The following is a 15375-nucleotide window of genomic DNA, read 5'->3' as shown; positions in this document are numbered from 1 at the left end:
TTTTCTTGATAAACATGATTATATAAGTTAACATATGTTTTTAAATAAAAATAAATAAAATAAATTATGCTATTGTTTTTTTCAACTTTCAATCATATAATATATTTCCTATGACTTATATGCTACTCTCAAATATCAAGAACAATATTTTATTTTTAATTATTATCAATACATAACAATAAATTTTTTTATACAAGAGAATATCTCGATCATAGCGAAAGACTGTCTCAAGTGTAGGTTGACTTGTAAGGAGGAAACTAGTAAGAGGTGTGAGTGAGGTCATCTATGAATCCTCCAATACTTAAGTTAGTTTTGTACTCAAAATGAAATTATAGTTTTAACAAGACGGTGAACATACATTTATTAGAGGAGAATTCTCCTGTTTATAGAGGGTAAGGAGACTAACAGGTGGAATGAGCCCTACGATCTTAGGCAGACTTTTCAAACTCTTTTCTAAATTTGTAGGTAAAGATATCGAAATAGTTGGCTCATAAGTGTTTTTTGAATAACAATTGACTTGTAAATTTCTGAGATCTCTGAAAGCATCGAGAGAAGCACTTAGGTGAGGTCATTTAGCCTCGATCTCAATCACTCAAGTTAAGGGTCACTTAGGTGAGGTCTCCTTGATCTCGGTCATCTGATGACTTCGTACAATTATGACTTATTTTTATAAATTTCTATTTTGATATGTTTTTAGGCCTCTTTCTTTGGATTGAAATTATCCATGGAGATGTACTTACTTTTTTAGACACAATACATAATAATAATAATAATATTATTATTATTATTATTAATAATAATAAATAATAATAATATTATTAATAATAATAATAATATTATTATTATTATTATTATTATACTATTTAGCTAGCTCTTTCAAGGAGATCACTAGAAGTGCTCATTAATTCGCTACTAAAAAAAGTGTTGCCAACGGTATTTTCCAAAAAACCGAAAAGGCGCATTAAAAAGTGATTTGTATAGGCCAGGCCTAATAAAACCTTGGCCCAAAAACAGGCCCATTATAAGCCCTAGGCGTCTCATGTGGTGTGTATCACTCGCCAATCAGCTGATTGAGCTGAAGCCACTCACAGCCACAAATTCTACCTAAATTAACTGTCACAACAAATAAAGAAAATGAAATACTCACAGGCACAGTTTCAATTCAAACGGCCATGGAATTGTGAAATACCCACTCTGTACGGACATGGCGACTGTTGCGGCTGTAGTGAAGCTCCAGGCCTTCAACCCAAACCCCAAGAAGCTGCCATCTCCATCATTCCTGGGCAAGAAGCTTAAGCTCAGACCCTCTTCCAATTCAGCTCCAAATGGAAGAATCGCCGTCTCGAAGTCGAAGCAATTGCTCGTTTGCGCGGCTGGAGGGGAGATTCTGGGTTTTGCTCAGGACCTGTTTGTGGGCGTTGGAGTGGGGCTTCCTTGCACTGTGATGGAGTGCGGCGATATAATCTACCGAAGCACGCTGCCCAGATCGAATAGCATCACGCTCACTGTTCCTGGAGTGATCTTGGCGCTTGGCGCGGTTTCTTATCTTTGGTCGACTCCTGGAGTGGCGCCGGGCTTCTGGGACATGTTTGTTCTTGCTTTTGTGGAGAGATTGTTCAGACCCACTTATAGGAAGGTCAGGGAAGTGTACTTCTTGCTGCTGTAAAGAGTTTCTTGGTTTGATGTTTTTGTTTTATGGCTTCTCAAATTCAAGTCTGGTTGTGAAAAGGGGGTTGTAGAAAGGTATATCATTAGAGTTTTCGCTTATAAATAGGCAATCTTAGCTCTGTTCATCAGTAATTTCAGAGATGACACAGCCCGATTATTGAATTTGCATGTCTAGAGCGTGCGCACTACTTGATAATGGATGTTCTTAAGAGTGTGTAATCATTTGTCAGGAGTTGTGAGTATTGGGAAGATTTCTTGTTTTTTCTTAATGTAAAAACTATGTCGTGGGAGGGTTTTATAGTTTATTCGTGCAAAACTACAAATAAAGTGAATTGTCCCATTGTCATGGGACCATGGACGTAGGTATTGGGGCTGAACGACATTAAATTTCTGTGTTTGGTTTGCTCTTGATTTTTGTGTATGATTGTGCGCAATTTGATCCTAACAGTTTACGTGAATGATGTGGGGTTGTTTTTGTTGGTTTTGTGTGTGATGACAGGATGATTTTGTGTTGGGGAAGAAGTTGGGTGAGGGAGCTTTCGGAGTAGTGTACAGAGCTTCACTTGCTAAGAAGCCCTCTTCAAAGGTATTGTGGTATTTACTTGTCCTTAAATCAGTACTGTTCTTTGTAATTAGGAAAAAAATTCATGTGATTTTGTTAAGGCTTCAACTCCAGACAATTTGACAGTGTCGAAGTCATTTTGTTACACCTTATTTTGACTTTGTTGGACGCCTTTTTGATTAAGAAAATAGTCCAATCTGGATATAATGTTGTCAATATATCCTTAAATTGGAGGTTATTCCTCTAAAACTAAGTCTTAAAAATAGGCCATTTAAATTAATGTTTTCTTGTTGGTGGTTGCTAGAGAGAAGGTGATTTAGTCGTGAAAAAGGCTACTGAATATGGTGCTGTCGAGATCTGGATGAATGAACGTGTCCGAAGGGCCTGTGCAAGTAGCTGTGCTGATTTTTTGTATGGCTTCCTTGAGGTCTTACTCTGTTCTGTCTTGTACTATGAATATAGGAATTAACTGAATCTTTATCTTTGCTGAAGTAGTATTAGCTTTGAACCTGTGAAGTTATCCATTTTGAGCTTTCTAATAAAATTCATCTCTGATGTTATGTCAGAAGAATTCTTCAAAGAAAGGGGGTGAGTATTGGCTTATATGGAGGTTTGAAGGGGAAGCCACGCTTTCGGATTTGATGCTGAGTAAAGATTTCCCCTATAATGTTAGTACCTTCATATTACCGACATTTCTTAATCATAAAACGCTTAAATGCTAGTCATCTCTGCATTGAGATGATGTAATTGTCTTTTATAATAGGTTTTTTCCTGTTATTTTAAGGTGCAAATGCTATTTCCTTTCTTGCTATCTCTGGTTTAGTTGCATTGCTATAAAATGGTTATTTTGCTTCATGTGCTGAAGGCTTTTCTTCTTGGTACAATCTAAACATGGACTGAATCTTTACCTACGTGAGGCATGTTAAGTCCCCTCGCCTTTACAAAGATGTAAGATTTAGTAACTGAATTGCATATTTATGATTTTTATGTGATGGTAACTGTAAAGCTTATACATAGGAAGATGTTTCCTTGTTTGTGTTAACTGTGGAAATTATTGAACCTAATGATGAAATATTTTTGTCCTGCTGATCTGGTCTCTATAAGAATCCAAAACAGATTTTACTGCAAGAGTAATGCAGGGTGGTCTATATGGAAAAGAGGAAAGTTGGATGATCTTGAATCTGTTCATTGATGCATGAATTCGTTTAACCTGTTTAGTCACTGAGGATACCAGGAATAACTAATCATGCGTTGCCTGATTGTTTATAGAATACCAAAAGCTGGAGAAAATAGAGGAAACCGCCTACTTTATTAAATTCAACTTACTCCCCCTCAACAACCCCCCACTCCCCAACCCGGTCAGTTTATAGGATATGATTACATTATGAGAAACGATTACATCACACCTGATAGTTGTTTGTATGAGAATGCCCAATTTCAATTGCCAAACCACCAATAAATCAGCAAACTTTTATCGTTATCCATAGGGAGTCAAAATTAACGTTGAACCATATGGATATGGAAAAATTAACGTTGTTTTGTAGCATAAGGATCTGTCAATATGTAAATAGAAACCCTAAACCTTCACAAAACAATTATAATCAAATGGTATAGTTAAGAAAGTTCCCTGAACTGGAAAAAATCAAATTGATTACAGAAAATCTTTTGGAACCTCAAACCAAGCCAAAAATTATTATTATTATTTTTTTTTGGGCAATCATAAGAACTCATAGTCACTGCCTGGGTAAACTCACCAGGCTCATGCAATAGCCCATAAACCACACACACCAGAGGAGGTCTGAACTCTAGCCGCAGATGAGGCTGCTATAGGCTCTTCTTATCATCAGGCCTACCCTTAAGGGTCAAAAATTGTTCTTAGTTGTACATAGAAAATAAACAAAAAGAGAAGTTATATAAAATGGTGAATTTGCAAAGTTTATGCCCTAAATTGTGGAATTTGGTCAGTTTTCTTGTTTTTGACCACATTTTTCTATCAGACTTAACACTTTTGTGCAATTCCAAGATTGAGACCCTTGACTGGGCTGCTGCATCAAAGAGTATTACTATAATTTTGCACCTTGTCTGTCTCATTCAGTTTTTATAATTGATTTACACCTGACCCTGAAAGCTTTATATGTGAAATCTATGAAAGGATTAAATAGATCTGGTTAGAGGAGATGTCATCTTCTTCTTTATAACAAGGATTCTCTCTATGACTGAAGATTCCTGATCAGGTAAGGTTCATTTACATAGGCAATCTCTAGTTAGAAGTTAGTGTGTACTTCAAATATTTTATTAAATTAGTTTTACCTGTTCCAGATAATAGAAGATTACCATGAAATGTTTCAGAACTAAACAGGGTGTTAGTTCAACATATATGCTAACCCAGATAATAAAGTTTGGAAGCTGCTATTAACTTTCCTCACTCATCATGATAGCAATTGAGAAGTACCATTCCCTTAGGCAATCAAAAACATTAACTTTCCTCCCTTCCTATTTTGCTACTTTTATTATAGCAAAGAGATAATTGTTTCATGTTAAATTCATAAGCAACAAATTTTTTTATGTAGCTTTAAAAGAGAATCTCATGAAGTCCACATACTCTGGTAGGTGGAAACAATGATACTTGGAGAGGTTCAGAGCTTGCCAAAGGGCTTGGGAAGGGAGAACAAAATCATTCAGACAATCATGGGACAAATCCTTTTTGCTTTGGATAGCCTTCACTCCACTGGGATTGTCCACAGGGATATAAAGCCACAGAACATTATCTTCTCTGAAGGTAACTGTAGCATGTAATTTTAACCAACCTCCACTGTTTTTAGACTAAATTTGAGCTGTTTTGGTGTATAATTAAGGCAGGGTCTCGCACATTCAAGATAATTGACCTCGGTGCTGCAGCAGATTTGAGAGTAGGCATCAACTATATCCCAAAGGAGTTCCTTTTAGATCCAAGGTATATTTTCTCTTCCCTGACTGTGAAGATAGCTGGTAGGGGTGTACATGGGCTGGGTTGGTTTGGGTTGAGGTTCATCCCAAACCCAACCCAATAATTCTTTTATGAGTCTTGACCCAAACCAAAGATTCACAACCCAACTAACCCAAACCATAAAAAACTGGGTTGGGTTGGTTTCTCGGGTTGGACATCTTGTAAAGCCCTCTTTAATTATTGCTTATAATATAATTATCAAGTTGTGTTGAAGTGAAAAAAAAATTGCCTATAATTTAATTTTACTAAAATACTATATCATGCATAATTAAATGGGAAAAAAGTTCAATATAAAGTCCATAATATATGATAAAATATATTATAAAAACAATGAACTGTTTAACTTCTATTGAATAATTAATATATTATGAAATATTAGTTATAATAAATGGATGGGTTTGCTGGGTTAGTTTGGGTTAAAATTTTTATTACTCTGAGCCCAGCCCAAACTAGTTTTTAAAAAGTCCTAATCAACCTAACCCAAATTAAAATAAAAACCAAACTAACCTAACAGTTTGGATTGGGTTGCTCAATTAAATAGTTGTCTGCAATATGCTTCAGGGTCCCTCCCATTTTTTCTTTTCTTTTTTAAATTTGTTTAAGTTACTTTCTTTCATTCTTCAACTTCTAAACTCAAACGTGAATTTCCATTTTTTTTCCTGATGCTATGCAATATACTCTGTTGCGATTTGTTTCCCTTAAGTTTTTTTTTTTTGCCTCCATTTAACTTTTGATCATGAAGTTTACCGTTGTATGCCACAATTCTCAACAACTCCCAATTATAGGGAGTATTAGGATCAGAAGAATATTTTCTGCAGCTACAATGCATTCTTTTTTGTATGTAAGTTTTTCTTTTTTTGGACTTTTCACAAGGTTATGATTTGGGAATCGCCTTTCACTGAAGTTGTATAAACATATACAAAATATTTCTTTTTATCAATACAAGTATTGCAGAGACACATATTTAGATGAAAAAGGACCTTTTGGATTCTGTATAATCATGCCTAGCTACATTAATGGAAATCCTGAAATTAGGCCAATGTTCACTTCCACTTTCCCTTCTGTAGTTCACACATTCTGTACATGTAAGAAAAAAAACTGCTAGAAGTGCACCTAGAGCTAACTGTTGGAAATACTACAGAAAATAAGTAACAGAGGTAATGGACTGCAAAAACTAATAGTTCATTCATTAACTTATGAATGTATTTATACAGAAAAAAATGTAACAAACTCAATAAGAAATCTCTAAAATAAACAAGCAACTGAAATTCATAATCAAATTCAAAAACTCAGCAATTTTTTAGCTTCTGTTATTCCACCAAATTCTCAACAATTTCAACTGTTTGACTCTTCAACTTCTGATCTTTAGCAGCAAATATAGCACTTTTCAACACTCCTCCTTTCTAATTTTGCTGCATACCCCTATTTTTTCTCTCAAAAAGTCAAACCTTGCCTTGGACAAACCCTTTGTTAGAATGTCTGCAAGTTGAATACTTGTATTGCAATATACCAACTTCACCTCACCATTTTTCTGCACTTCCCTGATAAAGTAGTACTTCACCTCGAAGTGTTTGGTTCTTCCATGGAACACTGGGTTGTTCGAAGTTGCTATCGCAGCCTGATTATCCACAAATACTTCAGTTGCTTCTTCTTGTGCCAGCCTTAGATCAATCATGATCTTTCTTAACCATAGAGCTTGGTTAACTGCAGCAGCTGCTGCCACATACTCAGCTTCTGTAGTTGACTGAGCAACAACTTTCTGTTTTCTTGAACTCCAACAGAAACACCCTGAACCCAAGCTAAATAGGTAACCCGAGGTGCTCTTCATGTCTTCGCAAGCTCCAGCCCAATCACTATCTGCATATCCATGTAGGACTAACTCATCTTTTTTTAAAAATTTAACTCCCAAGTCCAATGTCCCTTTTATATATCTTAGCACTCTTTTAGCAGCTATAAGATGCACTTTCTTGGCACAGTGCATGAACCTTGAAAGTAAGCTGACAGAGTGCATTACATCGGGCCTTGTGGCTGTCAAGTACATTAAGCAACCAATCAAGCTTCTATAAAAACCTTCATCAACCATTTCAGCTGCTTCTTCTGGACAAAATTTCTCATTTTGCGCTAGTGGAGTATCCACAGGCTTACATTCCTCCATTTTGAATTTTCTTAACACTTCCTTACCATACTTCTTTTGACCAATAAAAATCTCACCTTCTGATTGTTGGATTTCCATTCCAAGGAAGAAAGCCATCTCACCAAGGTCTATCATCTCAAATGCATCCGTCATTTGCTCCTTAAACACCTTGACAAGCTCTTCATTACTCCTTGTCACTAGCAAATCATCCACATATAGTGAGATAATAATAATTTCATCTTTTTCTATTTTAACATATAAAATATTCTCACTCAGGCTTCTGTTGAAGCCAATGCTTGTCAAGTGCTCATCAATTCTGCCATACCAAGCTCTTGGGGCTTGTTTAGCCCATATAGAGCCTTCTTAAGTAAATAAACCTTACTAGGATCAGTTGTAAATCCCTCAAGTTGTTCAACAAAAATTTCTTCATGCAGATAACCATTTAGGAAGGCGGATTTGACGTCAAGCTAATAAATTTTCCATTGTTGTTGTGCTGCAATTGCCAGGAGTAGCCTTATTGTGTCCAATCTTGCCACTGGTGCAAAGGTTTCTTAAAAATCCACTCCAAACTGTTGTGCGTAGTCCTTTACCACTAGTCTAGCTTTGTGTTTGTTCACGGTCCCATCTGCCTTCAGCTTGGTCCTGTAAACCCACTTGACTCCTATTGTTTTTTTGTGTAAAGGCCTGTCCACAAGCTCCCAAGTCTGATTCTTATGAATCATTCTCATTTCCTCCTGGATTGCATTGATCCATTTAGGATCCTTTGCTGCTTCTTCATAACCAGCAGGTTCCAGAACTGCTACACTACATTTTTGATAAATTTCAGCAAGGAACCTTGTCCCTCTTATGGGTAGTTCATCATCGTTGTCTTCATCAAGCTCAACTACTTCCTTTTTTTCTGTTGTCTGTCTTTTTGGTTCAACGTTTTCCCAATTCCATTCTGCATCTTCATCAAATGTCACATCCCTACTAATGATGAATTTTCCAGTTAGTGGTTGGAAAATTCTGTATCCTTTTGTGACTGTGCTGTACCCCACCAGAACTCCATATTCTGCCTTTTCATCTAGCTTTCCTCTCTTTGCATCTGGAATGTGAGTGAAGCACAAACAGCCAAAAATTTTTAAATTTGACACATAGGGTTTAGTATCATACCATGCTTCAAAAGGTGTTTTTCCCTTTAAGGCTTTTGTTGTAAGCCTGTTCAGCAAAAATACAGCAGTATTAACTGCTTCTGCCCAAAAATTTTTCGGCATATGCTTCTCAAATAGCAAGCATCTAGCCATCTCCATTATGGTTATGTTTTTTCTTTCACTCACCATTCTGCTGAGGTGTATTTGTAGTAGAAAATTGATGCTCAATCCCTGCATCTTCACAAAATTTTGCAAACATATGGGCTGTGTATTCGGTCCCATTGTCAGACCTTATTACTTTGATTTTACAGCTACTCTGATTTTCAATCCAAGCTTTGAATTTCCAAAAAATTGCTGTAACTTCTGATTTGTGCTTCATGAAATACACCCAACATATCCTACTAAAATCATCAATGAAAAGGATGAAATACTTGCTCCCATTAAGAGACTCTGTCCTCATTGGTCCACACACATCAGTGTGGATTAGCTGTAGTCTTTCAGTTGCTCTCCAGGCTTTGTTAATTGGGAATGGTTGTCTGGCTTGTTTTCCCAGTTGGCATGCTTCACACACTTTGATTTCTTCTCCAGTGAATGTCATTCCCTTCACAACCTCCTTTTTTTGCATAAATTCCAATGCAGAATTATGAAAATGTCCCATTCTTCAGTGCCATACATCAACCTTTGAGCAAGAGTATGCACACGATTCATTTTTTGCTAACTCCAGACTGAAACTCTTGCTTTTCATGTCAACTGAGAACAAAACTTCACCACTTGAGTCAGTAATTTCACATGTTTTATTTTTAAAAAATACAGAATAACCCCTTTCAAGCAGTTGTCCAACACTCAGCAGATTTTGGTCTATTTCTAGTACAAAAAGTACATCAGTAATTACTTTTTTACCTGCAGAACCTGTTATAGCAACAGTTCCCTTTCCTTTTACCTCGATCAACTGACCATTGTCAATTCTGACTTTGGATTCGGCAGACCTATCAAGGTCTTGAAAGATAGAGTCATCGTATGTCATGTGGTTGGTACATCCACTGTCTATTAACCAGGCCTCACTTGTGGAGTTATTTCCTGCAAAACAAGTTGCAACAAATAATTGTTCTTCATTAGGTTGTTGCACAGTCTGTGCCTGGGTTTGCTATTTGTTCCTGCAGAATTTAGCAATGTGCCCCTTTTTCTTGCATGATCTGCATTCCAGAATTTTCCAACATTTAGTTGGATGATGATTGGTTTTGCTGCAGTGTTGGCAAGGAGGAAATTTAGGAGGATTGCGTGTGCCCTTGCCAATATTGTCTTCTCCTCCTCTATTCCAAAGCTTCTTTCCCTTGCTTTCACTAGTGGCTGTGTACTTTGCCTGAAAAGCCCCTTCTACTCCCTCCTCCTATCTATAAGCTCTTCGTTGCTCCTGAGCTTGCATCGCATTGATCAACTCTCCCAATGCAATAGTTGACAGGTCTCTTGACTCCTCAAGAGAGGAAATCTTAGCCTCAAACCTTTCAGGAAGTGTTAGCAGTATCTTTTCAACAACTCTGCTATCAGGAAGTGCTTCACCAAGCATCCTGATCTTGTTGACAATGGCCATTAGTTTGTCAACATATTCCTTGAAGCTCTCAGCTTCCTTCATTTGTTTCATCTCAAATTCTCTCCTGAGATTCAGAATTTACATCCACTTTGTCCTCTGATTACCCTGGTACTCCTCCTTGAGAAGATCCCATGCTTGTTTTGTTGTTTCACAAGTCATGATCTTTGTAAAAAGCATTTCTGATACGGCTGAGTGAATACAAGTCTTGGCCTTATACCCTTTTCTTGTTGCTGTCCTATTTTCTGTGATTTGGGCAATGGTTGGATCCTCAGGTAATGTTGGTATTTCAGTTGTTACCACATCCCATAAATCACTTGCCTGCAAGTATGACTCCATCTTCACTGCCCAAATCTGATAATTTTCACCTGTAAACATTGGTGGTGTTGACATGAAATTGTTTCCTGCCATAGCTGTAATCTGGCTTGAAGGCTAGGTATTTGGTTTTTTGTAAAAAAAGAAGGTTCCTCACTGGATTCACTCACTCTCAAACACAAACCCTTAAGATCAATAAGGCTCTAATACCAATTTGTTGGAAATACTACAGAAAATAAGTAACAGAGGTAATGGACTACAAAAACTGATAGTTCATTCATTAACTTATGAATGTATTTATACAGAAAAAAATGTAACAAACTCAATAAGAAATCCCTAAAATAAACAAGCAACTGAAATTCATAATCAAATTCAAAAACTCAGCAATTTTTTAGCTTTTGTTATTCCACCAAATCCTCAACAATTTCAACTGTTTGACTTCTTCAACTTCTGATCTTTAGCAGCAAATATAGCACTTTTCAACACTAACTGTTGGTTAAGGGAAGGGATTGAAGACAAATGAACCTAATATATTCATTCATCTTTTCAATTAATTTTACAATGATTGTTTGTATTACAAGTAATGGATGAACTCACTAAAGATATTCAGACAGAGGTGCCATGGTGTATGCTATTTGCAGACGAGATAGTGTTGGTGGATGAAACAAAAGAAGGAGTGAACACTAAGCTTGAGTTATGAAGAAACAATTTAGAATCTAAGGGATTTAAATTAAGCAGAAAGAAAACAGAATATATGGAATGTAAATTTAGTAAGAATGCAAGAGTGGAGGATGTTATAATAAAATTGGAAGACCAAATCTTACAAAGAAAAGACTATTTTCGATATTTGGGATCAGTGATTCAAAAAGATGGAGAAATTCACGAGGATGTCATACATATAATTAAGGCAGGTTGTCTAAAATGGAGAAATGCATCGGGGGTGTTATGTGATGATAAAATCCCATTAAAATTGAAAGGAAAATTTTATAGGACAGCTATAAGACTAGTTTTGTTGTACGGTTCAGAATGTTGGGCAGTCAAATACCAACATGAGCAAAAGACGAGTGTAGCGGAGATGAGGATGTTAAGATGGATGTGCGGCCATACAAGAAAATATAAAATTAGAAATGAAGTTATTCGTAATAAGATAGGAGTAGTGCCAATAGAGGAGAAGATGAGAGAGACTAGACTAAGATGGTTTGGTCATGTGAGAAGGAGACCAAGAAACGCTCCTGTGAGAAGAGTTGATGAAATGGAACAATTAATCAAAAAAAGAGGTAGAGGCAGACCTAGGAAGATTTTGAGGGAGACATTAAAGTTTGATATGAAGTGTATGGATTTCAATGAAGATATGACAAAAGATAGAAATACATGGAAGTTTAGAATTCATGTAGCCGACCCCACATAGTGGGATAAAGGCTGGATATGTTGTTGTTATTGTTGTTGTGTTGTTTGTATTACAAGTCTGCGTGACATTATTTTCATGATGTGACCATCAAGAAAAGAAAAAATTATAGCTCCATATGTGTTAACTATGTTTCCCAAATAATTAAGGAAGGATGGTTAAAATAGAAAAGTGCATCCGACATTTTATGTGATAAGCTAAAAGGTAAATTTTATAAGATGACTATAAAACCAACTTTATTGTATGGCATAGAATGTTGGGCAGCAACATGTGCAAAATATGGGTATAATAAAGATGAGGATGTCATGATGATGTATGCAGAGGATATAATTAGAAAAAAGGTTATTCGTAATAAGGTTAAAATGACTCTTATTAAATATGAGATGTGTGAGATATGATTAAGATGATTTGATCATGTGAAAGAAGGCTGATAAGAGTTTCTTGTAAGGAGAGTAGACAGAATGGAAGAAACCTTTAGCAAAAGAGGTAGATGAAGATCAAGAACCTGGGGGGAAACTCTTTCATAAAGTACGAGTTATATGAACTTTACAAAAGATACAGCCATAGGTAAAAATGATCGTCGAGCTAGCATTATATAGCTGACCCCACCTATACCTAGTAGGATTAAGGCTTTATGCATTGTTATTGCTACTATCTGTGGTACTATGCTGATTTTATTCCAGGTAATATTTATAGTATGGTCATGAAGTTGGAGTAATTAAATGCCCCGAATTCCAATTTCTCAGCATGTTTTAGCAGTTAATTGGGAAGTTGAATAACCTTACAGCCAGAACATAATTTTAGAGCTTATGCAAAGGAAGTTGGGTGGTGCTATTTTGGCATAGTTTTGTGATAATCAAAGCATCGGAAGATTGGTTTGCTCCATGGTCCAAAGGATAGTTGTTTGTCTAGCATTCTTTATGTATTATAAAAGGAAAAGGAAAAAGAGAAAGGCATTCTCATGTACATTTAACGCACCCGTAGGAGTTAGGACTAGGCCATGATAACTGAATTTAATCAGTCTAACAGCCTAGTATAACTTGTGACCTTGCTTCTCATCATTGGGTCAGTATAGGGCACAGTTTCACTCGAATTTAATCTCATACTATTTTTCTTAACATTTGATACTGTCTTCTTGACATTTTCTTTCTTTCCCATTCAGATATGCAGCACCCGAGCAATATATTATGAGCACGCAAACTCCATCTGCACCTTCCGCTCCTGTGGCATCTGCTCTTTCCCCAGTTTTGTGGCAGGTCTCCCTACATTGACCTTTTGCAATTGGTTCCTCTTTTTAATGAAGCAAAATTTTTCCATGCTATTGATTATATTATCCTTCAACAGTTGAATCTACCAGATAGATTCGATATCTACAGTGCCGGTCTCATTTTCCTACAAATGGTAAGTGACTAGTTAGCTACAGTACCACTCTTTTTTACTAGAGCTTACAATATCTCATCGGATGACTCCTAGAAGAGTTGTCAAAATCTGCCATTTCAGTCATGATCGGCCAAATATACTGATTTAGACATGTCTCTTGACCTTGTTTAGGAGAATTACTGCATTCTATAATCTATTTGTTTCATGACCCAATAACACCATGTTGATTTATAATAGTTTAAGTTTACTGAAGTCCGGTTGATGCAATTGTATTGTTGATGAAAATTCACTCTGAACAAAGAAACTGCAAAGATGTAAAGAATATACTAGTGCCAACAGAAGGAAATATTGTAGCGTTACAGAACATAATTCTGAGTTGACAGAAGCGTTTGAGAAACTCAGGAAATAAAAGAATTGCGATCAAAGTTGCTAACTTTTCTGTCAAGTTATCAGTTGGAGTTGACACTCTAATTGTGTTCTCTACGCAGGCATTCCCGGGGCTGCGCACCGACAGTAGTCTCATACAATTCAACCGCCAGCTGAAGAGATGTGAATACGATTTGGTTGCGTGGAGGAAGACTGTAGAACCTCGAGCTAGCCCTGAACTGCGGAGAGGCTTTGAATTATTAGATTTAGATGGAGGAATAGGGTGGGAACTTCTCACATCCATGGTTCGCTACAAAGCTCGCCAAAGAACCAGTGCAAAAACCGCTTTGGCTCATCCATACTTCGACAAAGAAGGCTTGCTGGCTTTGTCCGCCATGCAGAATCTCCGGCTGCAGCTCTTTCGAGCGACGCAGCAGGACTACGGGGAAGCAGCCAAGTGGGTTATTCGCCTCATGGCAAAGTCGGGAACGAAACAAGACGGTGGCTTCACGGAAGCCCAGCTTCTGGAGCTCAGAGTCTGCATTTAACCATATCATCTGAATTAGCACATGTTCCCTGAACCATGATATTTTGTCCGAAACTGTAGGCCGAGCAGGTGAAGCGGTATCATTTCACCAGGGGCAGAGTGGTCATTTCAACTGCTCGGCCCACAATTTCGGCCAAAAAAAAGGATCATTATTCTTGTTGCTTACATGGTTGTTAATCATAGGACAGGTTTTTAAAACTTTGCTGTTGAATTTCTTGTTCTGATACGCAGGAGATTAAGCCGAAGAAGGCGGCAAGCGCGCAAAGGAATTTTCTTGCATCGGCTCTCCGGCTGCAGAGGAAGATTATAAGAACACTGAATGAGAGCATGGATGAACTTAACCAACGCAGGAAGAGCTTTTGGTGGAGCCGGTGGATCCCAAGAGAAGAATGATGCTTGTACATACACAGTTTTTTCAGAAAGAAGAAAGATGAACAAGAAAGAAAAGGAAAGAAAATTGTATAAATCTTTGTGTATCCATCCTTAATTACTAGCTACATAATGTGATGCAATATCTAATTGATGATGCTCTGAAGTTGAGAAAATTGATCAATTGTCACACAAATGTCCATATGGGATCGTTTGCTTTAACTCCATCAGTATGCTGAATTCTTGCAATCTTTCTAACTATAATATATAATTTGGTCATTTTTTCACTCAAAAAAACGGTATTTATTAAATTTCATGTTCCCTGACTGTTTTCTTCTTTAGAAGCTCGATTAACCTGACGACATTAATTTTTTCTTTATAAATTCATTGTTATGATTGGGCGATAATAATATTATTTCTCAGATTATTGATGTGTGATTCAGCAACTATACTGTAGACTAGACTTGTTTACAGATGATGAATCCAATAAAACTAAATCTCCTACTTCTATTCTATATCTACGTAAAACTCAAATTGAGTCATCTTTATATTATATTTGAAGGCAGTTGTAGTGTAATGCCCTTATATCTATCAGTCCATGGTTAGCTTACCTATGGCACTCTTAAAAAGCTGCATCATTCTGCACGAACTCTTTCTTAATTTATTTCTTTCTCTCTCTCTTAATTCTCTGCTGTTCTTTCTCTGATACTGATTTGTGGAATTAGCTGTAAGCAGCAGTGAATGGAGCATTTGATTATCTGGGTTGACGAGCTTGCATCAAGCCTTAATAATAATAATAATAATATATATTATGATTAATTGAAGTTGAAGTTTTTAAATTAAGAAGTAATTAACTTGGAGGAGATGACACGCTGTTGAGGATACTGTGGGCGGCAGCCATGGATGTCAATCACGAGACCTTCACGTG

At 36.7% G+C, this 15375-nt stretch overlaps 1 protein-coding gene across 1 annotated transcript; it reads left to right on the top strand.

Moving 5' to 3' along the window:
* The first annotated feature begins 1145 nt into the window (after positions 1-1145).
* LOC127806562 (serine/threonine-protein kinase STN7, chloroplastic) lies at positions 1146-14631 on the top strand. The gene is made up of 10 exons (XM_052343938.1): positions 1146-1636; positions 2168-2254; positions 2535-2657; positions 2800-2898; positions 4841-5009; positions 5090-5183; positions 12948-13041; positions 13130-13186; positions 13654-14067; positions 14310-14631. The coding sequence occupies exons 1-10, from the start codon at positions 1205-1207 to the stop codon at positions 14469-14471; spliced, it is 1731 nt and encodes a 576-aa protein (XP_052199898.1). The 5' UTR covers positions 1146-1204; the 3' UTR covers positions 14472-14631.
* Positions 14632-15375: the final 744 nt, after the last annotated feature.

Source organism: Diospyros lotus, chromosome 7 (assembly GCF_014633365.1).
Source record: "Diospyros lotus cultivar Yz01 chromosome 7, ASM1463336v1, whole genome shotgun sequence".
NCBI classification, from domain to species: domain Eukaryota; kingdom Viridiplantae; phylum Streptophyta; class Magnoliopsida; order Ericales; family Ebenaceae; genus Diospyros; species Diospyros lotus.
The sequence above is the reverse complement of the archived record's forward strand: the minus strand, read 5'-3'. Positions and strand labels throughout refer to the sequence as shown.